This window comes from Carassius gibelio, chromosome A6 (assembly GCF_023724105.1).
Source record: "Carassius gibelio isolate Cgi1373 ecotype wild population from Czech Republic chromosome A6, carGib1.2-hapl.c, whole genome shotgun sequence".
Taxonomy (NCBI): Eukaryota; Metazoa; Chordata; class Actinopteri; order Cypriniformes; family Cyprinidae; genus Carassius; species Carassius gibelio.
Genome location: NC_068376.1, coordinates 14852893 through 14879359, shown reverse-complemented (window position 1 = coordinate 14879359; position 26467 = coordinate 14852893). Strand labels below are relative to the sequence as shown.

The window sequence follows — 26467 nt, the reverse complement described above, 5'->3', positions numbered from 1 at the left end:
TATTGGCCTTTGAACTTGGTTTCATTGCATGGAAAAAACAAAACAGAACAAAAAAACTAGTCTTGCCAAAACACTGACATAGCCCATCGATCTAATGGCGTTGATTATTGATAACAATAATTGCCTATTTTGTGATTAACTGACAAATTAATATTATTAATATTATTTTGGGACAAATATTGACAAAACAATAGAGAACTTATGTCAGTTCCAGTGTCTACAAAAAACTTTTTAAATTGAATAATACAGTTTTTAAAAAGTCAGATGTCCATCCTCCACAGCGCTTTTTATTTATTTATATTTTTATACATTTAGGCTACATTACAGTATATAGGCTGTAAAGAGAATCAGATTTCAATCAATTAGAAAAAAAAATGAGGGCAAAAGAAACGCATTGTAGCGCATTGTTGTTGTTGTAGTTTTTGTTGTTCTGTCGGCACACTGAAAATCATCCCCGCTACGGCAGCAGCTTCTCCTTGACAGCATAGTGATGCCCCTAGCATCATTCACAGTTGGGTTATTAGCAGAGTACACAGAGCAGGGGCCCATTTCAGTAAGGAGGTTCAACCAACTCTGAGTTGAAACTCAAACTCTGAGTTGACTTACCCTGAGATGGAAAACTCAGACCAGTTAAATTGTGTTAGTTCAGTCAACTCTGAGTATGTTGACTCTGAGTTTAGTGTGTGCACCACAACTATGAGAAGTCATGATCAATGATCAGAACCAGCACCACTGACAGATGAAGAGAAGATTGGCAAGTAGAACAATTTAAAATCCCAAAGAAAAAGAAAAACTGTTGCTTTTGTATTTGTGGAAAATAAAGACGAAAATTTGAATTATTGGCTTACAAAGGTTACAGCAAGATGTTATCAAGTGAAAAACATTTATCAGATTAGCCTCATTTAAACCGATTTCTACAACACTTACCTACAGTCCAGTGAAACTCCTCTTTGATGGATTTGTGCCCAGGAAAAAATTATTAGAAAGAGCGTGAGAGCAATGTACACTTTCCTTATCAGTCTGAGTCAGCGGCCTTACTAAAGTGCCCTGCATCTCCAGTGTTTTAAATAAAAACTACCATTTAAAATTCTGCTGGTAATGCTTGTATCCATTTGCATTAAGATTATTGTTCTTGCAATTTACATTTGCATTTATGCATTTAGCAGATGCTTTTATCCAAAGCGAATTACAGTGCACAATGTACTTAGTGCATACTTACAGTATGTGTGTAATGCTCTACCACTGAGCCACAGGAGCAAATAAAAGAAAAAGACAATTTTTTTCTCTCCATTTTTGTCATCATGGAGATGGAAAGTATATGATCGCCTGCCACATACACAGATGACCCTTCTTGTTGCCATGGATGCAGCATGTGATGACATCACAGCAGATGCCTGCAGATGCTGGATAAGACACTCTAAAAGATTCTTTCCACGCTGCATTGCAAGAGAAGATATTCGCTGTGATGAATGTGTGGCCCAATAGACCGGAAAGTCATAAGGTGTAGGAAGATTGCACTGTAATTCCTACAACACTGCATGTACAGTTTTCCCTGAGGAGATTGTACTATGTTCACATTTCTAATTTTTTTTCTTTGTGCTGTCTTTGTGCAGTGCTGTCTTTTCCTTTCTGTATCACAATGACATGGTCTGTCAACAAATTACAGTACAAACAGTAAAAGCGTATTGTGAATCTTGTCCAGTCTCTTGCAATCAAACTCCCACATACTGTACACTAAGGTGTAACCTACAATTTTGATAATTGTCATCAAACCTGTAGCCATAGTTTACATCAGAACATCCCTCCAGAGTACACTGTTATATTGACAACATGACTAAGCAATGACACAAGGACTTGTCATTCTGATGACACTGACATGTTCATTGACACAGATATTTATTTCTGAGAGATGAACTAAGGATTTTGAGCAAGAGACTGGCTTTGCAGGTAGAGTTGTTTTGAGAAATGCACTTATTTTTTTTATTTTTTTTTCAAGGATGATTTGAGAAATGTACCAAAGCGACTGAGAAAGACTGAGAAAAATACAGATTTTCAGAAGCACTTGATAATTGCAGACAGGTGTGCAGGGATAGAACTGAACTCTGCAGGTAGGTAGATCTCCAGGAACAGGATTGGGGACCCTTGACTGATAGTTGAGTGTACAGAACACGACTTGCAGTGCTTCAATCCAAATATCCTCAGAAATCTCCAATACATGAGAAACGCACATACATTTTACATAAATCATGATGATGGAGTATGATTCACTAGTTATGTTCTTTATGATTTTCTGTCCTAATGAAAATCAAGGTCAATGTTTCGTTCTTGCGTTTGATGCATCTGGTGAACAAATGAAGCATGTGAAAATCTTCCAGCTGAAGTTTTGTTTTTTTCTCAAGTAAAGCTCCATGTAACTTAAGGCTTCATATATCTTCTTCAGTCAAAGAGAGACATAAAACATTATGACCGCTTCCTTCTTCAAATTCTTCCTGATCCATAGAAGTGGCATCTTAAGCATTTTGACTGATTGAAACGCAGGCTGCTGCTGTAGTGTATCTGAGATTCTAAAACAGTCTATACATACAGAAGTAACAGTACTATATGATTTCATGCACTCATTTCTGGACCGTATTACAAAGTGAGTTTTTTTTTTCATTACTGACATCTGTACATCTATGGGAGCCTCTGCTTCAGTATAACAGATAATTCAGAATTAGCTCTGACCAGGGGGCAAGGAAGTCGACCGGAAGTTGAAGTCGGCTGCCATCTTGTAGCAGAACTTCACTTGCGTTAGCATTCCCATTGACTCCCATTCATTTTGGCGTCACTTTGACAGCGAATAACTTTACATCTGAGGCGTTTAAAGATTAACGATGGCAGTTTGCACGCACAGCTACTAGAAGATTTACATCTGTCAGACAGGTTGCTGACGTCTTCAAGCTTAGTTTGAGTCTGCGCGTCAGAAACGGAAGTGCTAAAAAACGCTAAAAATGGGCTTCACTTGTCTCAATTGAGTTCCAATGGGGTCGCTGTGTCCATTTCTTTTACTGTCTATGGCTCTGACTGACAGTCTTTGCACTTATGAATAGTTATTTTTGCAGACGTATGTCTCTGAACCATGATAAATTTGGTCACTCTGTTATGAGTTTCCTGATATGTCTTGCAGTTTTTTTTTTAGTTTTCCATTAATTCACAAGTTAGGATGTATCAATTCATTCTTTCTTCATTTTGTCATTCTTATAAATCTACACTCTTTTCTGTAAGAACAGCTTTAGCAGCATTTACACTCCTAGCCTAGTGTAACCAAGGCACATTTAGCTACACATTTAGGGCAAATGTCAGGTTAACTAGGCTTCATTGGCTGTTGACACTAGTTGTTATTTGAACAAATGTTTTTCATTTGGCCTACTCCTGAGTTTAAATGTCTGTTGCCAGTCCAAAGTCCAGTTACAGGGGCCAATATACCACAGACCACTAAACCTGGGCAAATTCTCAACTGTTCAGCTCAGAATTAAATTGTATGTTGCCTGTAAGAAATTAATTGTTAGATGGCCTTGTTTGAGAATTTGCCTTGCTTTTCTGTGGATATATGGTTTCTGTATGGGGTTGGATCAGGTTCATAAGGGGGACATGCAACCTCTTGAGTTCTTAAAGGGGGGTGAAATGCTCGTTTTCACTCAATATCCTGTTAATCTTGAGTACCTATGGAGTAGTACTGCATCCTTCATAACTCCAAAAAGTCTTTAGTTTTATTATATTCATAAGAGAAAGATAGTCTGTACCGATTTTTCCCTGAAAAACTCGACCGGCTGGAGGCGTCAGATTCAGCGTATATTTATGATCCAGAATCAGATCCAGAGGCTGAAATTTAACAAGAGCAGCATCAGCAACGACGTCTCTATGTGGTATGTACTGAAACTGTATATATTTGCTTAGCGGTTTTGGAAAATGACTAAGTTCCACTTTATGTCGTCTTTTTTTTTTTTTTTTTTTTAAGCTGTACATGTGGAAAGTGCAGTTTGATGACAACATCGCATGTTGTTTACTTGATGTGCTTACGCGCCGATAGCTAAGGTAACAACACAGAGATATTTGAAGCAGTTTTACTCACCGCCTGCGGTTCCAACACACGATCGTAACCCTTTTTCGTTGGGACTGCATTATCCTTAAGAAATAAACGATGTGCAAATCCGGCGTCAAACTGGGACTTGTTTGTAAAACAAGAATCTTCGAAATGCAGGGAACAAACAAAAACACATGCACAACTCTGTTGATGCTCTGTAAAAATAAACTCCATCCACTTGTCCCTTAATGCTGGTTTTTTTTTTGGTAATCTGTGCAGGTTTGTCTTGCCCTGGCAACCAAAAACACACTTCTTTTGTGACGTTTCGCGACGCTCTCGCTCTGATCGTGCCCTTAGGACCCATATAAAGGAAATTCCGCTCCATCTAACGTCACACAGAGCCATACTCGAAAAAAACTTTCAGAAACTTGTGACAAAACGGAAGGAGTAAACGTACAACTTAATTTTTGAAACTTTGTCCATGTTTAGCATGGGATTCCAACTCTTTAACAGTGTAAAAAAACTCAGTATGCATGAAATAGCATTTCATCCCCCCTTTAAAGTGAAAACAGGAAATCAACCTGGTCAAATTTTGCATACAGGGGGTCTTGGAGAACTCATTGGAAAAACAAGATATGTGAATTGCTGGCCTATGGTTGGGGATTCTCTGGTTCTAAAGGACAAACCCGGTCATACTTCTAGATATACACATCATAGTCCTTGACCATACGTCAAAATGAAAAATTATAAGCATGCTCAACTGTTCAGGCTAGAGTTGGACGATGTCTACCAAATTGACATTGACTATGTCTACAGTGAAACATTTTCATGGACGATGACATGGGGAGTGTGGCGGGGTTAGGGTTGTGCCCAGAGCGTGAAACAAATAATGCATTCTATGGAGCCAATAAAAGGTTAGCCACTTGCTAATGAATATTGTTTTCTGAGTCGGTGTCGCAAGGATGAAGTTGCCAATTCTGACATGCAACCTTTTCATTGGACGTGCCTTCGGAGAGAAGTGCATCTTTATGGATTATGATTATAATTAATCATAAGTTTTTGTTTTTAATTTGTTTTATTTTGTTAAGCAATCATTTAAAGCTTTCTATAGATATTTTTCTCATTTCTGTGAGGCATTTATTTGCTGAGTTTTTGTTCATTTTTGTGAGGGGCTCCTGTTCAAGCTGAGACGGCAGAAAGTTCATCATCTTTGTTTTCTTTATTTTATAAAAGCACAACATTTTGTTGGCATTGTGAGTGCACACAAATAAAATTAGACCCTTCACAGTTATGAATGATGTATTACTTTTACCTTTATGAGCAAAAATTACAGTGTATACACTGAAAAAAACGCAAGCGTTTAGTGCACATTTATCTAGGTTTAACATTTAAACGTTGTTATATGGTTGAACTGTTTTATATCTATAGTTTTTTTATTAGGCAAGTAATAATGATTTGAGAAGGCAATAGGACAATACTTTTAACAGACAATAGGCTCACTGTCTGCCAATGGCTGCTTGGTCTTTACTTTTAAAAACAAAAACGTATATTTAACAAACAAAAATGCTTTATTAACGTGATAAAAAGCTGGCAGACACGGGCCATCTAGGGCCTGAGCATCTCGGGCCAGGGGCTGGGCTAGGGCTTAAATTTGAGGGCTCTTGGATGAAGAGATGTCACTGAGTGTTATAGCAATTAATATTAACATTCCTGTTGGTTTAAATGGTTGGCCATTGGGGGCCTTTCTTAAAATGTGGGGGCCAAGACATTTGCCTGCTTTGCCTGCCCCATTGCTACACCTCTAGGCTCAACCCTAGTTCAGGCATGCTATTCAGAATGGAATGAGATATATTTGAACAGCTTTATAAATAATAATTCAGCATTGGTTTTGTTTGACTTAACTTATTATTATTAAAAAGTGTATAATTAATTTGAATAAATATAATGTAGTAATTTAAAATTAAAATTAGTGAAATATGTAATGTTATGTTTTAAAATAAATATTTAAAATATAAGACAATGGTAGCCTATAAACTATAAGACAAGAAATTATAGTAACATAAATGTGACATTTACAATAGCTGAATGTGCACGTACATTTGCCTGTATGCGTGTGCAGGGACACACTTCAGCGGTAACCCCTATTTCCTGTTTGTTTGAACATGCTAGTGAAAAATATAGGCCACAAACTTTGCATGAGAGACAGGATAACTGCCACTGAAGCCACATATTTTCAGAATTGATTTTTATTGTTTGCTGTAGGGAGGATTTCTGATTAAAAACTGGTCCTTTGTATTAAAATCTATAGCGTGGGCTGATAATGTAACTTTAACTTTAATGCTTACTGATTTTTCTTTTTTTTTTTTTTTTAGATGTTTGTTTGAATTGTATTTTATATTCTAAATCGTAATGACTTATATGGTATATTGTATTTTTACATGCTGAAAGGGCTCTTAAAGATCTGCCGATGGCAAATCAGGATTATATGAGACAAAATGAGAACATTTAAAAGATGCTTTTTTTCTGAGTAGGTGGCCCAATCTATTTTGGATATGAAAATGCAAATTAGAGTCAGCGGTTTTAAAAGATGAATATTAGATGACAAGAGAAAAATTAGATCACAATATATATATATATATATATATATATATATATATATATATATATATAGTATGAGAGACCCCATAGCAGTCACATTATGGTGTTATTAATTTAAATAAGAAGTAAGACACAAAAACTGAAACTCATGAGCACACAGCATGCTCTTTTTGCTAATTCTCTGCTTCACACTTAAATGGCATATAGGTTACATTTTTAGCTAAAACATGGCTGCTTGTAGTTGTCTGTGTAACTATTTAATGTTTGGGGCTGGAGGGTTTTTAGACTCTGTTTTCTCAGAAAAGGATGTCAAATAGTATGTGTAACTCACTGACAGGAAACGGTTTTCTTAAATCTGTGATAATGCGCATCAGTTACAGAGGAGCACATGCAAAACAGTTTTGTATTTGACTGACTGATAGTTTTGAATTGACTTCTTAGAGATGAAAATATACCTAAAAATAGAAGGGGGAAAAAAGAATATTTGAAACATAAAAGAAAGATTATTCCTAATTTTACTACACTCTTAGTTTTGTGTTTTATTGAGCCATTCTCTTTAACATACATCATAGACCGTTTTGGTTTAAGTGATAGATCAGGATTTCATAGCTTCCACCTCAGGCAACTGATGAAGCAATAGTATGTTTCTTAACTGACAGGTTATGTTTGTACATGGCTGTGCTTTTTTGCTGTTAAGTAAATTCACCGTATGCTATCATCTTGATATGGTGTATTATATACCATAATTATTTACATCGTATTTATTTATTTATTTATTTTTGAAAACACCACTGGAAAATGTGGGTATATCTTTTTGTTTAAAGTTTGCACAAGTGTCTAGACGTTCTGTGAAAAGAGGAAGCCACATTTTATCTCTTAAAAAAAGGAAAAGCAGTTACCTTGTTCCCTCCCACTTTCACATTGCGTTGTATGTCACTTGCTGTCTGTCATACACATTTTTCAAGCTACTAAATCATCAAATTCAGCTGAATACTCTCTTTTTGGTAAGCTTCTGGTTTTCATTTGATTAATGTTTAGGCATTTTTAGTATCTTTCGGTAAATACAATGAGTAATTTATCATTTGAGGATAACTTAGTTTGCTGCAGGGGTTTAATGAGTTAAGAGCTTGTTAATTGTAAAACGTTGGTGATATAAAGGTGATTGTGGACAAATTTTGAAAGAAACGTTTTGGGTGCTTACATGTTTACCTGTGTCTTGTTAATATGAGGTAACTATATGTGTGTTGTGGGTTTTCTGCCCTACTTTATTTCCATGTGTTCTGACATCTGGGGCCCGTTTCAGTAAGGAGGTTCAACCAACTCTTTTCAGTAAGGAGGTTTGACCAACTCTGAGTTAAAACTTGAACTCTGAGTTGACTTACTCTGAGATGGGACACTCTGAGTTTTCAGGTTCAGAACAGCTGAATTGTGTAAGTTCAGTAAACTTTGAGTAGGTTGACTTAGTTTAATGCATGCGGCGTGCACCACGACTATGTTAATCCATGATCAATGGAGCTCTGATATTATGATTCACCATTGCAACAGATAAGGCAGTATTATGGACATAATTTACAGATTTTTAAATACTATCAGCATGATATATTGGTGTACTATGAACATACTATACAGATTGATCATGTAAAAGTGGTTGTACACTATAGGCAGAAACTATGAACATACGAACATCAATTACACTAGTGCAATGAACAGTAAAGTACATAGAAAATATTTCAGTGTGCAAATGGAATACTCAGTATTCCATTTGCACACTGAATTAGATGCTATTTATACTGAACTGCATCCTAGTGAGGATTGTCAAGCAAAATTGTTTCAAGAATTTGAGTGAACTTCACAAGGAATGGACTGAGGCTGGGGTCAAGGCATACAAACGTGTCAATGAATTTGGCTACAGTTGTCATATTCCTCTTGTTAAGCCACTCCTGAAGCACAGACAACATCAGAGGTGTCTTACCTGGTCTAAGGAGAAGAAGAACTGGACTGTTGGCCAATGGTCCAAAGTCTTCCTTTCAGATGAGAGCTGAGAGACGAGAAAATTTTGTATTTCATTTGGAAACCAAGGTCCTAAAGTCTGGAGTAAGGGTGGGGAAGCTCATAGCCCAAGTTGCTTGAAGTCCAGTGTTAAGTTTTCACAGTCTGCGATGATTTGGGGAGCAATGGCATCTGCTGGTGTTGGTCCAAAAAAAGTCACTGCAGCCATTTTCCAAGACATTTTGGAGCACTTAATGCTTCCTTCTTCTGACCAGCTTTTTGAAGATGCTGATTTCATTTTCCAGCAGGATTTGGCACCTACCCACAATGCCAAAAGCACCAAAAGTTGGTTAAATGACCATGGTGTTGGTGTGCTTGACTTGCCAACAAACTCACCAGACCTGAATCCCATAGACCCCATAGCTGTACTCTGTATAATCTAGTACACTGCCCCTCCCTTGCTCAGCGCAGGCTAACCCGGTGGCGATGGTTTATATGTAAATCCTTTATTGGGACATTGCCCCCTTATTTATGTATTTATGTCCTTCAAAGTTAGCACTCGCTCTCTGCGGTCTAATGATAATTTTAACCTGGTTGTGCCTAGGGCTCGCACAGAATTGGGGAAGCAATTATTTAGAATTCCTGCCCCATCAGCATGGAACCTGTTACAAAATTATTTAAAACTTGATAATTTGGTCTCTTTTGGTCAATTTAAGAGGCTATTAAAGCATCGGGAAGCAGGCACAATGGGCACCTATAGTGAAAATACAATAAAAGTCTATAGTGAAAATAGGGGATGTCATGATTTCCTCGTTGGTTGATTCATGTACTGTTGATGTACTATGTCTTTTATGTTCAACTGATCACTTCCATGCCACGCTGAACTGAGACGTAATTAAAGCAAAAGGAGCCCCTACCAAGTATTGAGTACATGTACAGTAAATGAACATACTTCCCAGAAGGCCAACAAATGACTAAAAAAACAAAACAAAATATGTACTGGTCTTATGAAGTATTCAGCTAGTTAGTGAATTGGTGGGTTTTTGTTAAATGTGAGCCAAAATCTTCACAATTAAAAGAACAAAAGACAAACTACTTCAGTCTGTGTCCACTGAATTTGTTTAATACACAAGATTCACAATTTCAGTTGAATTACTGAAATAAACTTTTCCACAACATTCTAATTTATTGAGTTGCACCTGTACATACTATTTGCACTTCTGTATTGTTGTAAGAACAATAAGAAAACCTGCTCCCGACCAGGTTAGGGTCATAGAGTAAGTTACTATGGTAACTAATTTTGTTACAACATTAAACAAGTTGCCTCTCTTTCAGAAACAGGCTTGACTTACCCTGCTTTCTCAGGTTTGAAAAATTCAAATTCTGAAACAGAAAAATTACTTTCCCTCATTTCAGGGTTAACATACTCAGAGTTTTCTCTTAATCTTCTTTCTGAAATGGACCCCTGGGACTTCTTCGTACGTCGCTCATTACATCCGAGATGAAATATCACATCCAAGATGATATCATCGCGCTAATCAGGATCTGGCTAATTCGGTTGTTCAAACACACGTTCTTGATGATTAGTATGGCTGGATTAAGTTATCTGAGATAACTGCACATTCATGGGTTGGTTTAAAAGGGGTTATGTATCAATATTTGAAACCATGATTAGCAAAGGATTGATTAGCTGGCGGCAAGACAGCAACGTAATGACATCATATAATTAATAAACACCTGATGAAAAACTTGACAAATTTCTGGACTTTCATAAGGAAACAGCCAAGCGAACAAAACTAAATGCTATAATAGATAAATGAAATGTGCACTGTTTATATTTTCCTTAATATTTTTACCAATTATCTCCCATTATATTATTATCTAGCCATTATATTATTCTCCCAATTATTTATATTCACAATTTTTTTTTATATATAATTGTGCAGGATTTACATTTTTTATTTAGTTCAGTGCTGTAATTAGCAATTAATTTAATTTTATATTTAAACAGATTTTTTATTTGACAACATTAATTAAAGTTTATTAAGGGTCAAGGTCATGTTATCTGCATCTCCTGCATCCCATCAAGCCACTCACATAATAGCGGTCATCACTCAAATTAATGCATGACTCTATATTATCTGTATTCATGGGTGTCAGTCAACACTTCAACAACAATGAAAAACAATGGTATTGAAAAAAAGATACTTTGGGATTAGATCCTTTTTTACTGTCAAGCAAACTGCTGACTTCACTAGTCTAGTGAAAACTTACCAATTTGATGTTTGCTGATAGGCCATTTATATCTCTTATACAAATCCTAAACTCTGCAATCCTAAACTCTCCGTACGCCAATTTCTGGATCCATCTGCCGCACCCGACTTAGATGCCTGTGTACTCACATTCAGTTTCTGGGCCATGTCAACTGGACCAGATGCGACAGCCATAACTTACCGACACTGTCGCATCCAAGCTGGAATCGGCCCGTTGCACAGCACGCCAGACTTAACCCAATTTCATTTCTATATCTACTGTACTTTTCATTAACATTTCATTTAAAATTTACAACGTTACCGAAACAAAGTGTTTTCTTTTCTTTTTAATTATATAGATTATAATACATAAATAACATGACTACATCTCATTATTATGAAAGCAATTTAAAGGTCCACTAAAAAACTTGCTTGAACGAGCTAGCATGAGGAAAATTAATTTACAAAACAATTTATTTACAAAACCATGCAATCACAGAAAAAAAAACAAAAAAACAAAAAAAAAACGCAGCTATACAATAAGTGTAGATAAAATATTTAACATTTTGCTAAATTACGCATGCATGCATTTATATATACACTTGGACAGTAACATTTAATAAATAAATGTAATGGTGTTTTGAAAAGCACATTGGTAAATGGCAAAGTGTCTGGAATTATGGAATTATCACCTAACTGTTACTATGCATCATTTGTAAAGGTAATCAGTGAATACTGTTCTTGGTTGTTGCTCATTTGGGGGTCATGGGTGCAGCATGTCTTTCCACATCTTATTTTAGTGAGTTCTCTGCTTGGGAGCTTTCATTTCTGCACCTGTAAAGAGCAAATAATCCACAAGTATCTGTTACTACTAAACTGAGTGAAATTATATTGTATTAAAGCACATGTTGTTTGAATGACTGTTTACTTATTGTTATTTACCTAATTTAATTCTAGCACATTAAGTGGCTGTGTTCAGTATTATTGAAATTTAGTGAGTATATTCAGTTTTGGTTGAATCATTTCTTAATTACATGTGTGTAAGACTAATATAATTATGAAGTAACTATTTTATGGCGAATAAATCTTTCAGTGAGTAAAACTGGCTGTGTCTATAGTATTAAAGACTACACAACATTATTATATTATCTTTAAATTCATTTTTAAATTATTGCTTAGGACCAGCACATGACCAGCTAAGGACCATCTTAAACTAGCTCAAACCAACATCCCAGCTTCATAACCTACCTAACTAGCATATGCTGTTTTTTTTTTTTTTTTTTTTTTTTTTTTCAATTGGGGGATACTCCTGTAATAAAGTAGTGGTGTTAGCGGACATATTTAAAGTATCAATTCTACTTAAAAATATGCAATCTAATCCTGTTTATGTACATGAAATAAGCTTATGGACCATAAGCTTATTTCATGTACATAAACAGGATTATGACAGCACCTCTTGGAGTAGCTTCGAATAACCAACCAATCCAAGATCATTCCAAAACATCAGCAATCAAATCCAGCTAACGTACGAATAACAGGCCCCTGGTCTCTCTACAGAACCATACCAATATTGTATCACTTGAAAACAATTAGCAAAATTTCAATGCAACCAGTAATCAGACTTTTTGAGTTTAGATATCATTACATTCAAGACATGAAGTAAAAATTAAATGCAGGAAAGCAAAATTTGCATCATGTGACTTTTACACAAACTGAAAATTACTGTTTGGGTTAGTTGACCAATAAAGCTATGACACTGATCATGTAATTGAAAATTGCACATGCAAAAATGTTTAAGTCAATTGTTGCCATACATTGAAAATAATAACTTGCTGTATCTCTCTGTTTGTATCTTATTATTTCATTAGGGCCAGAGAACATCAAAAGTTTTTACGGCAACATGGCAGATGTAGAAAAGATGCCTGTGGGACGAAATGAGAAGGGAAACAGTGAGTTTGGCTATGTTGGCATCGATGCCATCTTGGAGCAAATGAGGAGGAAAGCCATGAAGCAAGGCTTTGAGTTTAACATCATGGTAGTGGGTAAGTAGAGGTTTCAGTGTGCAGTTACAGATGTGTGCCTTTTTCATTTTTATGTACAAAATACACATTTACTATCACTGGAACCTTCAAATAAAAAGAGTTATGTTAAATAGTTAGATCAAGATTGTTAAAATAAACATTTGATAAGGGACAAACAAATACTATTGTCAGGAAAATGGACCTGTTTTTGTTGTGCTTTGCCCCTGTTTCTGTTCTTTTGTTCTATTATTTTGTGTTCCTGTACTCGTTTAATTAATTAGTAATTCTGTGCACCTGTGTTTGATAATTAACCTGTGTTTATAAGTTCTTGTCTGTTAATTTCTCCTCTGTCGGGTCTACTCATTGTGCATGTGTGTTTGCTCCAGCACCCTTTCTGTGGATTTCCTTGGATTAAAAACTGCATGCTTTCATAACAGTGTATTGTGACAACTATTTGTTTATTAGAATAATATATATTCAGTTAAAATTTCATCACCTTAGAATTATAAGGATCTAGCTGACATTTTTGCCAAAACTGAGTTATTCACATATTCTTATTCTGTGATAAATTATTTACATTATGTGAACATTATATTGAATTACATTTTGGGACTTTTTATTCAGAAAGTATACTGAATGCAATAACTTGAAGTTCAATATGCCAGATCTGCTCCGAATGCAGATATAACCTTATAATTTTAATGTGTTGATTTGCAATATTATTATGGAATATGAGTGCGTTTAAACTCTGTGCTGAGTTTTGCACACTAGAAAAAAATACTGCTCTATTAGACAGTAAACATGTTCAGCTAAATCAGTCAGAGATGATATAGAAATGATTAACGGGCTGAATTTGGCCCAGTAAGCTGTTAGCTAAAAGGCCTTGCTGTAATCAACAGTAATTGGAGAACAAAACAAATTTCATATCCATAAAATATAATACTATATATGATTATTCTTAGACCTCTCTCTTGTAAAATGTATCCTTTATGTCATACTGTTTTTATTGAGCATAAAAAATTTAAATCCTTGCATTGCATCTTGGTTTTAGAAGTATTGTTTCTTGATAGTGCTGGTTGTCGTTTGCTTTTATGACTTAATAACTGAGAGAAACACTTTTGTAACTCTGAATGAACATGCTGATGTTTATTTTAACTTGGTGCTTTGATAAATGAATATATGGATAGATAGCAACTTTATGAAAATATTTAAGGGTTGTTCATGGGTTGATCTTTTGGCAGTTGATGAGTGATTTTGAGTGTTTTCTGAGGTTTGTTGTCAAACTATAATCCACTAATTAACTTGCACCCAGCTCTTTTAAGCTTGATTCTCAAACACCTAGGAATTGGAGGTTGCTTTCAGGGATTTTAAAGTGGATAGTTTTTTGGATACTTACATGTATACCAATATATAAAAAAATAAAAATAAAAAAATAAATATAAAATAAAATAAAAAAAAACAATAAGGAATGTTGTAACTGACATGGTTGATGCTTTCTGCAGAGCTACAGGGAAAGCATCTGTCTGGCTGCTCCACTCAACTGATTCCAGCTGCAACCTTTGTTCTTGCTTTATCATGGATGTCAATGAGAGATCCAACAAGCTGCTCCCATGACCCTTCTCTAAAAACACTGTCTCTTTTATAATCCACAGTATTAGACACACACACACACACCGCACACACACACACACACACACACACACACATGTTTGTTTTTGTGAAAAGTGGGGACATCCCATACTGTAGAAACTATATGGCCCTACACCAACCCAACACCTAACCCTCACAGGAAACGTTGTGAATTTTTACTTTCTCAAAAAAACTCATTCTGTATGATTTATAAGCATTTTGAAAAATGAGGACATGGGTTTATGTCCTCATAAGTCACCCTCTCCTTGTAATACCTGTGTTATACCAATGTCATTATACAAAGTTGTGTCCTGATACGTCACAAAAACGCGCGCACACACACACACAAACACACACATTACCAAAGACCCTTTGGCATGGTTAGTCCACTCAGTATACACTATGGCTGTTTGCTTGTTTACTTGAACACGTGTGAATTAGGATTGTTAATTTTGAATGCACAGCTAAACCTCTAGATCTAGTGCAAAGGAATGCAGGTGTCTGAAGATGTATTCACATCGGAACTGTTTAATAGCAGTTTCTTGGTGTGACATGTCATTAGCACTGCTTATAGTATGAGTATGCTAAAAAAAAAAAAAAAAGATGTGTTCAAATTACTCAGACAGGCTGACTACTTTTTGCCCTAAATTGAGAATCTGTCTCAGACATCAGTCGTGTCCAAATATTGTATAGTAGGCCAGAGATTTTCAGTTCTTGCCAGCGAGGTCCACTGTCCTGCAGAATAGCTCCAACCCTGATCAAACTCACCTACCTGTCATCTTCTAGTAATCCAGAAGGTTCATGCATTCTAGGGATAATTGTTTAATATAGTGTATAATTTCAAATAAAAATTAACTCATTAAATCGACATCCCCAGAGTCAATTTAAAACATTTATTTTTTTTCTATTTTTTTATGTATACAGGTCAGAGTGGTCTGGGTAAATCCACGTTGATGAACACACTTTTTAAATCTAAAATAAGTCGCAGATCTGTCATGACAACAGAGGAAGAGCGAATTCCCAAGACTATTGAGATCAAGTCCATCAGTCACGGTATGAAGGCCTACAGAACTAAAACTGAAACTAACACATGCTTATCCATTGAGGAATGAGTTGTATTTTAACACTTTTGACTGTCTCATAGATTTAGGTATCCACAGTGTATACTCACCTCTTACAACTCATATTTTTTACAGATGTTGAGGAGAAAGGAGTGAGAATGAAGCTAACTGTCATTGACACTCCAGGTTTTGGAGACCAGATAAACAATGAGAACTGGTCAGTGTCAACTTTAAACAAACAACTATTTCTTTGATTACCTGTGGTCTTGTTAGATCTGATGTGTTTCCTGGTGTCTCCCTGTTTGTTTATCTGTTAGCTGGCAGCCCATCATGAAGTTCATCAATGCACAGTATGAACAGTATTTACAGGAAGAGATCAACATTGATAGGAAGAAGAGGATTCCAGACTCACGAGTCCACTGCTGCATATATTTTATTCCTCCTACTGGACACTGGTGAGACACACACACACACACACACACACACAAACACACAATTTTGTTTTAGGTATCACACAAGCAGTAAGAGTGATATCACACAATTGCAAATGTGATGCCTTATATAACATTTCAATAAATAACAAGTTAATATTGTGATTTTTAGACTCAACATTGTCTGTTTTGCTCAATTTTGCCAATAAAAATATAAAGACAAAGCAGAACAGTTTGTCTCCGAGCAACACACAGTGGCATTTAATTTCTTAATCCACGTTTTGAATAAATTGGGTGAACCATTAGGCTTGTTCTACTTGAAGCAGATCATCACCAGATCGATGGTTAAAGGCTGATTTATACTTCTGCATCGGACCTACGGCATATGCTATGTGTCCGTTTTCATTTATACTTCTTCATTGTCCGCATCAATGTGCAGTATCCATACAGATAACTAGTCTGCAGTGTCCACGAGTATGTTGCTTGTGTAATCAGCAGTACCACGGCAAAAGCCAAAGGCTCCTCGAAGAACTATTATAGAGACAGAGCACATTTAGGCCACGCCCCCATCGGGGATTGGGGGAAGGGTACAATCCAATGCTCTCCATTGACTCTCTATTGCGTGAAGCTGCCTCCTTGCAATTTCTGACTTATAACAAAAAACAGGGCAATTCATAAAAGCTGCTATGTGACAAAGTTTAATGTAAACAAGCTAAAAAAAAACAGAACTAAATTTTTATAAGCTGGGATGGGGCACTGAAATAGAAATTTAGTTTCTTAATAAATCTCCTCCTCTCAGATTCACATAGGGTAGTGAAATAATAATTTATATGGTTAAAAATAACGATTGGTCTTATCGCAGATTACGTTTCTCTCCAGTGGGCACAGTTCTCAGTGTAATATGACACGTTACTCTCAACTTTTGAGACATGAATGCTTGCTTTTGGGGTCGAAAGCTTATAAAAATTTAGTTCTGGGTTTTTTAGCTTGTTTACTGAACACCTTTTCACATAGCAGCTTTTAGGCATCGATCTGTTTTCTGTTGTAAGTCAGAAATTACCAGGGGGCAAGGAACTCGACCGGAAGTTGAAGTCGGGTGGGGGCTGCCATCTTTTAGCAGAACTTCACTTGCGTTAGCATTCCCATTGACTCCCATTCATTTTGGCATCACTTTGACAGCGAATAACTTTACATCTGAGGCGTTTAAAGACTCTGTTTGTCCATTATTTATTTCTAAAGATACACAACAATGTATAAAGGGCTCCATTACCTTCTATGTTACATTATGGCCCCGTAGAAACAGTTTTTGTAAAAAATAGGCTAACGATTGCGTCATAACCACTCAACTCTCTGTCACTTTACCGTACAGACAGGAGGAGAAGCTCGCAGGCAATTAACTTAATATGGCTTACTGGCGTTACATTTTAAAATACTATACAAAATAATTAATCGGAATACTTACTCCTGCTCACTCACGACAAAGAACTCCCCACTCAAGCTCGCCGTCTCTGCAAGATTAAAGATGGCAGTTTGCACGCACAGCCACTTAGAAGATTTACATCTGTCAGACAGGTTGCTGACGTCGTCAAGCTTCGTTTGAGTCTGCGCATCAGAAACGGAAGTGCTAAAAAACGCTAAAAATGGGCTTCACTTGTCTCAATTGAGTTCCAATGGGGTCGCTGTGTCCATTTCTTTTACTGTCTATGGAAATTACAAGGAGGCAGCTTCCTGCAATATAAAGTCAGTGGAGAGTGTTAAATTGAATTGAATAAATTGTGTCATCATTTACTCACCCTAATGGTCCAAAAGAGTATATGCAATAAATCTTATGTTGAATCAAACAAAATATTTCTTTCTGAAGCTACTTTGTGTAATGTCTGTTTGATGCTTTACACAACAATGACTTTAAATTATCTTTTGGGAGTAATTTCTCAGCCAAATTTAATTATGTGTGATTCATTTGTGATTACCAACTATAAACGCACCTCTTGTAAACAAAATGCATCTTAATATCAGGTTTGAATAGGGTCATATACTATATTTTATCCCTCTCCTTTTGTCTGCCATAGTTTTCTAACTCACTTCCATAAATGAGAGTCATGCAAACCAGTTTATTTGGGTGTGATTATGATGGGGCCATAGGGAAATTACACTGTGTGGTCCTGTGATTTTTTTAAAAAAAAATTAATTTTTTAATTTTTTTTGGCTTTCTCATTTTATGGGTATATATGTGTATGTGTGTGCAGTGTCTGCATGGGGAGAAGAAAGTTCGGGGGCAGGGCTATTTTTTCTTTTTTTAAAGAGGGTAATGTGTGTTGATGTGTGTGCACACTGTTATTAGACACTGTCAGCTGCTGCATACTTGTAAGATATCTGAACAGCTACTTCCACTGTGTGGTCCTGTTAGTGTTTTTTTTTTTTTTTTTTTCTTTTTTTTTTGGCTTTCACATTTTATTGGTATATATGTATATGAATGTAGTGTAGTGTCTGCACAGAGGAGAGGAAAGGTTTGGGTTGGGTGTGGATGGCAGGGCTAAGTTTTTTTTTAAAGAGGGTATTTCCTTCCATGAGTGTGTGTTGATGTGTGTGCACACTGTTATTAGACACTGTCTCGCAGCTGTTGCATGCTTGTAAGAAATCTGAACAGCTACTTGTCTTGATATATTTCACAAAGCATGAGTAGCACACAGACTGCAGTTTCTGCATTTGACATTTTGTTTTGGAAACAACCACATTCACCTCCAAAGCATAGGCGGAAATAAGGGTGGAACCACAAAATTTTTAATGGTTTCCAATCAGCCAATCAGTCTTCATGGACAAAGCTGTCATATTTCATTTGATTAATTAGTCAAATTACATTTAAAAATCCAGTGATATGTTTAAAAATGGACATTTAATTTAACGTGAATCAAAAAATGCAGACTATCTGTGAGGTACAACAGGACAGCATGGATACTGACTGGATAGTGCAGTGTGGGCTCACGTCTGTAAGCTGTTCAACTGTACTTTGTCTTAATATGCCCACTGTATCCCATATGGCAATCATGACGATAGCATAACTCTTATGCAAATTTAATGGGTTAGTTCACCAGGAAGTGAGCAATTCCTACAAAACCTCTTTTGCAGAATGTACAGATAGTTGTGCAAATTATTTATTTATTTTCATTTGGTTACTGTGCTATTTTCACAATGAGGAAGTTCTATGAAGAAAAAAAAAAAAATCCAGTCCTGTTTATTAAATATTAGCAGTTAGCATGTAATATTAGATGTATTTATTATTTAGTTTTAAGACCACAATACCACTGTCAGCATTCAGGTCTTTACCTTTAAATCATTATTTTTTCAGAAAAGTAGAAACGAACCATAAACACTTTAGTTGCTGATCAAAGCCCAGGTGCAGATGTCAGCACTGGCTGCAAATTTGTCATGATGTTTATTCTTAAACATTTCACACAGATCCTTTGAGACCTTGTGGGAAATTTAATAATCTCATTAGGGGATGTGCCACTCTGGTGGCTACCCATCATGTGGTTTTGTGGGAAACAGGAAGTAAAACAAGAAAGTGTCAACCGCAATGGTGACTCCTTCCTCTCTGAAAGAATTATGTGACCAACAGATGGGAGTAGATGATTGAAATATCAAATTTGCTTTTCCTGCACCAGGACTTGTGCAAGTTATGTGCATCTATTAAGTTTCCTTTCAAATATACAGTACATGAATAAGTAAACTGATTCAATCGTACAAAGAAATTTACTGCCCAAATTAAAATTGATGTCTACATCCCAGTGGACATTATATTAGAAATGTGATTTGGAATGACAGGAAGATTTTACTTCAAAAAAATTTGAGCATTGTGAGCAGTAGAGTCTCCACAATGATCTAATAATATAAGTCAATTTATTAAATATAATGTATCATTTACCTTTCTTTTAACCTGTATCAAAATTATAATACATCTAAAGTGTCTTGATATAACATGTATTTATTCATAATTCAAACTGAAAAATATATATCATTAAAATCTTTATGAATTTATTTTGTCAAATAAATATTTAATACAAAATATATGTATAATATATACACGTTATAATTAATATAATATATAAAGCAACATTTACAATTCTGTAAATACATTATGTCAATTCACATTCAATAATTTGTGTTCATTCAGTTCTGTATGCCCCACAGATGCAGCTTCTAATCATTCAAATGTTGTACCCTAGATACATTTCTCTGTGCATGCACTTATGCATAGACAATACCACAAATGTGTTTTAGTTTTATGGGCTTTCACTTTTAAACATATTATAATGCACTGTATTATGTCACTTTGCATATAATGGTCATATTTTCAAGAAGGCATGCCATTATCAATGCATTTAATTCCTCATACATGTATACATGTGTATATTTTGTGTGTTTTAGCATATTCAAAGCCCTGTAGCTCTGCAGTCCTCACCATGTGATAGTTTTGTAAACCTAGATTGTGGCATATTTCTGTCCCGGGGACTAAGAGTTTCTGTACATGTTTGTTCCAGTTTATTAAAAAGGCAAAATGTAGTGTGTCATGTGAGTTGAGTGAACCGAATATCTGGCCATTAAAGATGTCAGTGATGCTTGTTTATGTGTTGTGGTTGTCGATGCACTCCACCCAGCAGACTTAAACATGCCTACTGCCTAACATGCCTACTGGCTGTATTATGTACTAATGTACTGTACATTTTATTATAATTTACCTACCCCATATTGTTCCAAATCTTGTGTAATTTTCTTTCTGCTACAGATCAAAAATATTTATTTTTATTTATTATACTTTCTGCTAAAATCTCCTTTTGAGATCCACATAAGAATAATATTATGGTGAATAAATAATTGCATATATTTTAGCAATTTTTAACCCATATTCTCCATATTGACTTTCAATGCCATCATTATTAATGGTGCACCTACAGTTTAAGAGTGTGATACTAAAGTTTGAAGCAAGTGTTATGTGCTTTTTTAAATGTTATTGAATAGACACCATTCTATTTAACACTTTACTGCATGATTTTTAATTCATCCATTTTGGGTCTGACTGCTTTTCTTTGCTGTCTCCTCTGTTTTAGTTTGCGGCCAATTGACATTGAGTTTATGAGACACCTAAGTAAAGTGGTGAACATCGTTCCTGTTATCGCCAAGGCAGACACACTCACCCTGGAGGAGAGAGACTTCTTCAAACAGAAGGTGAGCAATTCATCTCTCTGCTTGCAGATAATGAATCTCTTTCAACTGTATGATGGGAGGTTTTATTAGATCTTTTAAATTTCTGACGTTGTAAAATGCTGGTGAGGGTCCTTTTCACCAAGGTTATAATAGAATGACATAACATATTTATTTGAGAGAATCTGACATGTTTTCCATTTATTTGAAGACATTTTGCTTCACTCATCCAGAGGCTACACCAGTTGAACAATGATGACATTTTTCAAGCATTTAACCTCAATACAAACTGCCATCACACAATGTCTGTGGAAATCTTTGTGTAAATATCTGTGGGAATCGCCTTCCTGACGGTGTGAATTGATGTAAAACACTTCCCTTCTGGGCATTTCTCATGGCATTTCTAAAACTTTGGTAATGGTAGCAGACTAAACCGTAGGCATGTGTATATATTTGGTACTGTTCCGGTCCTAGCTGCTGAGAAGTTGTTTTAGCGTTTTGAAATACATGATGGTTCAGTCATATTTACCATTGTTCAGCAAATTTTTGTGGGTGAAATTTATTTAAGCTGAAAGATTTCCCTACACAGATGTTGCACAAATTGAAACCAGATTTTGGTAAAAAGTTGGCCATGCAGTCTTTCTGCGTTGATTAACAGAAAATTACTTGGTTTGAATGTAATTTCTGTGTGAGCTGTGCTTCATTCATTACTTCATTTTTTATATATATAAAATATGTGGCACATATTAGTATATAGTATTGGCAGTACTATAGCCTAGTTATTTTTAAATTATTAAAAACAAATTATTTACATTCTTTATAATATATATATATATATATATATATATATATATATATATATATATATATATATATATATATATATATATATATATATATATATCACTTTGAAAGGAATTTCTATAACAGCTCCTTAATTTGAAGAATTGATGTGGGAAAATATCTTCAGTCCTGCTTGAACATTCTTAATTATGTAGGAAAAGCCCTTAATATGGTTGGGTAATTTTATGTTGAATCCTTTATGGGACACAAACACATCCTTAAGTTAGATCATACCTTTTTTAACAAAAGAATATTTACAACAAGAAAAAATATATTAATAATTAAATCACACAAACCTTGCACCTATTTATAATGTGCATTATTAATTTGTGAGTGAGTGAGTGAGTGAGTGAGTGAGTGAGTGAGTGAGAGAGAGAGAGAGAGAGAGAGAGAAAGGTGAGTTGAGTGAGTGTGAATAATTAATATTTGTGAGTAAATTTGTGTGCGCATGTATGAGTGAATGTGTATTGTTTGTTTGCATGTGCATGGTTGTGCTTGCAATTTTGAGGGTTTTTGTTTTGTTGGCAGCTGTGGCATAATGGTTAGAGAGTTGGACTTGTAACCCAAAGGTCGCAGATTCGTGTCTCGGTGCTGGCAGGAGTTGTAGGTGGGGGAGGGAGTTAATGAACAGCGCTCTCTTCCACCCTCAATACCTTCAATACCCATGGCTGAAGTGGTCTTGTGTACCCCCAGTTGCTCCCCATGTGCTGGATACAGCTGCCCACTGCTCCGGGGGTGTGTTCACTTCTCACTGCTGTGTGTGTGCACTTGGATGGGTTAAATGCAGAGCACAAATTCCGAGTATGGTTAACCATACTTAGCAAATTTCATAACTTTCACTTTTGTTTGTGTATGCATGGTTGGGTTCTCATGGTTGGAGTCATTTAAGGGGTCTGAAAAGTTGCTTAATCTACTGACAAAGTAACTAAGTTGGCAGCTCTAGTCCATGCTCTTACATTAGCCCTCTCTGCTGGCCTGCTAGGTCACAGTTTAGGATGCGGATGCTTCTACGTGCTTGACGCAGTCAAATGGGGCACCTATATGTCTATGTGGCAAACGGCTTATATATAGCGGCCCAGTAACAGTCACTAAAGAGGCATCTACATATACATTTCTATATTATACATTATGTTTTTGCTTATTTGTACATTGTATATTTTTATAATTATTATTTTTATTTTCTGTTTTCTGTCTTGTCGCTGTCATTCTGTTGCACTGTGGAGCTTCTGTCACTAAAATAAATTCCTTGTATGTGTAAACATATCTGGCAATAAAGCTCATTCTGATTCTGATTTCTAAGGTCACATTATGTCTGAGATGTATATGTGGATTTTCTGCACGAGGGCGCCCTCTAGCATCCAGTATGAATGAAACATACATTACATTACATGTGTTTACAGTGCTAAATAATGGCAAATCTATAAAAATAGTACTTCTCTGAAAGGAAATTTGTAGACATATAATAATCCATGTTTTTCTACAGTGTACAGAAGTGTACTCGAATTTTAGTTGAAGTGTACTGAAAAAAAAAAAAAAAAATCGAAATATCATTTTAAATTGCAAAAAGACTGATGTGCCAAGCCAACAGAACTTAACTGAACTGAAACCCGTGGTTAAACTTTCTTTCGTGGAACAGTAAAGGAAGAAATATGAAGAAAGTAATAGCTTCTCATTTGCATATAATAAAAGCTAAATTAAGTCACATTAATCTTATGGAAAAGGTCTATATGATTTGTTTACAAACAAAATATCAAATCTTGATATGCCACACCTGTGAGGTGGATGGATTATCTCGGCAAAGGACAAGTGCTCACTAACACAGATTTAGACAGATTTGTGAACAATATTTAAAAGTAATAAGCCTTTTGTGTACATAGAAAAAGTCTTAGATCTTTGAGTTCAGCTCAAGAAAAATGGGGGCAAATGAGGGCAAAAACAAGTGTGTTGTTTATAATTTTGTTTAGTGTTTAATTAATTCAGCTTTCAAACCTGTACGTAAAACAAAGATACTGAATTGTTTCTGATAACTTGGAATTTATTGAGTTTTTACGATTTTAATTATAATTTTGCATCTTTTTAAAGCTTAAAAGCACCAGCCCCAATTAATTGCATGGAAAAGGGCAACCAGTACATTATTTAGCATTTATTCTGTGTTCAGTAGAAGAAAGTAAGTCATGCAGGTTAGTAACAAATTTATTATTTATTTATTTTATTTCTTTTGAATTGTAAATGACCTATTGTTCTTTTTTTTTTTTTTTCTTCGCACACTTATGCATGTCCTCCAAAGATGAATGAGGTACTCAACACTGTTTCATGGATTCTTTATGGTGTGTGTGTTTGCAGATAGGAGAGGACCTGCGAGCCAATGAAATCGATATTTATCCTCAGAAGGAATTTGATGAGGATGCAGAAGACAGAATGATTAATGAGAAGATCAGGGTATGTCCACTTGTCACTTTTTTATCTTTATTACTCAACCCCTCCTACTGTGGTATGTTTTAAAATGAGCTTATTTATGACTTACAGTTCATGAAGTGAGCTTTTGTGTCTTCTGTTTTTGCCTGACTGTATATTGTACTTCAAAGTATTGCTTTCGTATATTGAAGGTTTTCAAATGATCGCTGTTTTAGGAGATGATCCCGTTTGCTGTGGTGGGAAGTGATCAAGAATATCAGGTCAACGGAAAAAGACTTCTGGGCAGGAAAACAAGATGGGGGATAGTAGAAGGTAGTGCACACACAAACAGTCAGCCTCTCTCAAAATACTTTTCTCCAATCTTACTTTTTCTTGCCCAAAATCACATCTGCACATTCTCTCTGCCATTGAACTTTCTTGCTGGAATGTTCTGTTATTTATTTTTTATTTTTTGGATTGGTTGATTTAAAGGAATTTGATTTACTTTACTTTACACCCCTGTCTTAGACCATCAGAATTTAGAGAGTCAGTGTGTACAAGTAAGAAATAAATTAACACTTATCATTAGAAGTATAATGAAATTATGCTTCTGTTCGACATATTTTCGAATTTTATCATTCCATCTAGAGTTGCCTTCTGTGCTTGTCTTACCCACCACATAATCTCACTTTCTTCTCCTCGTCCCTGAAATTGTCATAAAGTGGCAGAAAACTATATTAGTTTTCAGCCTTACATGTTAGTGTTTAGCTGTCACTAATCAACAAAGTTCAAATTAGATTTAATTTGTTTGTATTAATAGGGCTTTCGTGCACATTCATGCACATGCTCACTCTCCCAGTGGCCTATTTTAAATGTGATGTAAGCATTTTGTTGCTCAAATACTAAGTTATATGTATTACGGCACTTCCATATAGTGGCAATAAGATGCTACCACACCTCAAACACAATAACAAATATATAGAAACATACACGGTTATACAATAATATAAATGTGGTAATGTGTTTTTTTTTTTTTTTTCATGACTTAACTACTCTCTAAAACCACATCATCATCATCATCTTTTTTTTTCTTTTTTTTTTTTGTACAGTGGAGAACACTGCACACTGTGAGTTTGCCTACTTGCGGGACCTGCTCATCAGGTATTCAACCATTCAAAGTGTTCTTGTTTTTTTTTTGCGTAACTACAGTTCATCTGTTATATATAAGTGTTCTCTCTCTATCTGTTTTCTAGAACTCATATGCAGAACATCAAAGATATCACAAGCAGCATCCATTATGAAATGTACCGTGTACGCAGACTCAATGAGAATAACACGCAACCAAACGGGCAGCTAGCAATCCACACCAATGGCGTACCTGGGTATGAAGTCCTCTCCAATGAAATGTAGATGTCTGTCTGACCATCAATCTATCTTCCCATCCATCCATCAGTCAGTCCATCCATCTAGCTTTCTGTCCATCAGTCTCTTAATTTTCATCAGTCACTTCCTCAGTTCATTTTGCTTTCATCATTTTGCCTGGCTCTGTCTGTTGACTATTGTTTTATAACACCAAAACTATTTCCAATCAGTGGAATATGAATCTTTAAATGTGTAACAAAATGATGTTTTGGAATTAGATTTTTATTAAAGATGTGTTATGATGTTTTTTCAATGTTCTCTTTTATGTTAACATCTTAGAGCTCAGAAAAAAAAATACATCTGTCAAAAGTTTATCATACCATAATGCTTAAAGCTCTCTCACTTAATCATTACAAATAACACAAGTGGTTAAGTTGAAATCTGAACAAAATCATACTTTGACTATTGGGTATAAACATGATATATATGTATATATATTTAAAAATATAAATATATTATATATATATATATATATATATATATATATATATATATATATATATATATATATATATATATTTTTTTTTTTTTTTTTTTTTTTTTTTTTTTTTTTTCACTTTAAAAA

General features: G+C 35.3%; 1 protein-coding gene across 2 annotated transcripts in view; it reads left to right on the top strand.

The window, feature by feature from the left end:
- The window catches only part of LOC128015498 (septin-9-like), a 38947-nt gene extending 12799 nt beyond the window's left edge, over positions 1-26148 (top strand). Inside the window, exons 1-10 of one of the 2 annotated variants that reach the window (XM_052599360.1) lie at positions 7562-7665; positions 12771-12944; positions 15477-15605; positions 15749-15830; positions 15931-16068; positions 21150-21267; positions 24430-24525; positions 24717-24813; positions 25590-25641; positions 25734-26148. In XM_052599360.1, the coding sequence (XP_052455320.1) occupies positions 12803-12944; positions 15477-15605; positions 15749-15830; positions 15931-16068; positions 21150-21267; positions 24430-24525; positions 24717-24813; positions 25590-25641; positions 25734-25890 (1011 nt within the window). In that variant the 5' untranslated portion in view covers positions 7562-7665; positions 12771-12802 and the 3' untranslated portion in view covers positions 25891-26148. Of the gene's footprint in view, positions 1-7561; positions 7666-12770; positions 12945-15476; positions 15606-15748; positions 15831-15930; positions 16069-21149; positions 21268-24429; positions 24526-24716; positions 24814-25589; positions 25642-25733 lie in introns of those variants that run through there. The other variant, XM_052599359.1, reaches the window with a different exon arrangement.
- Positions 26149-26467: the final 319 nt, after the last annotated feature.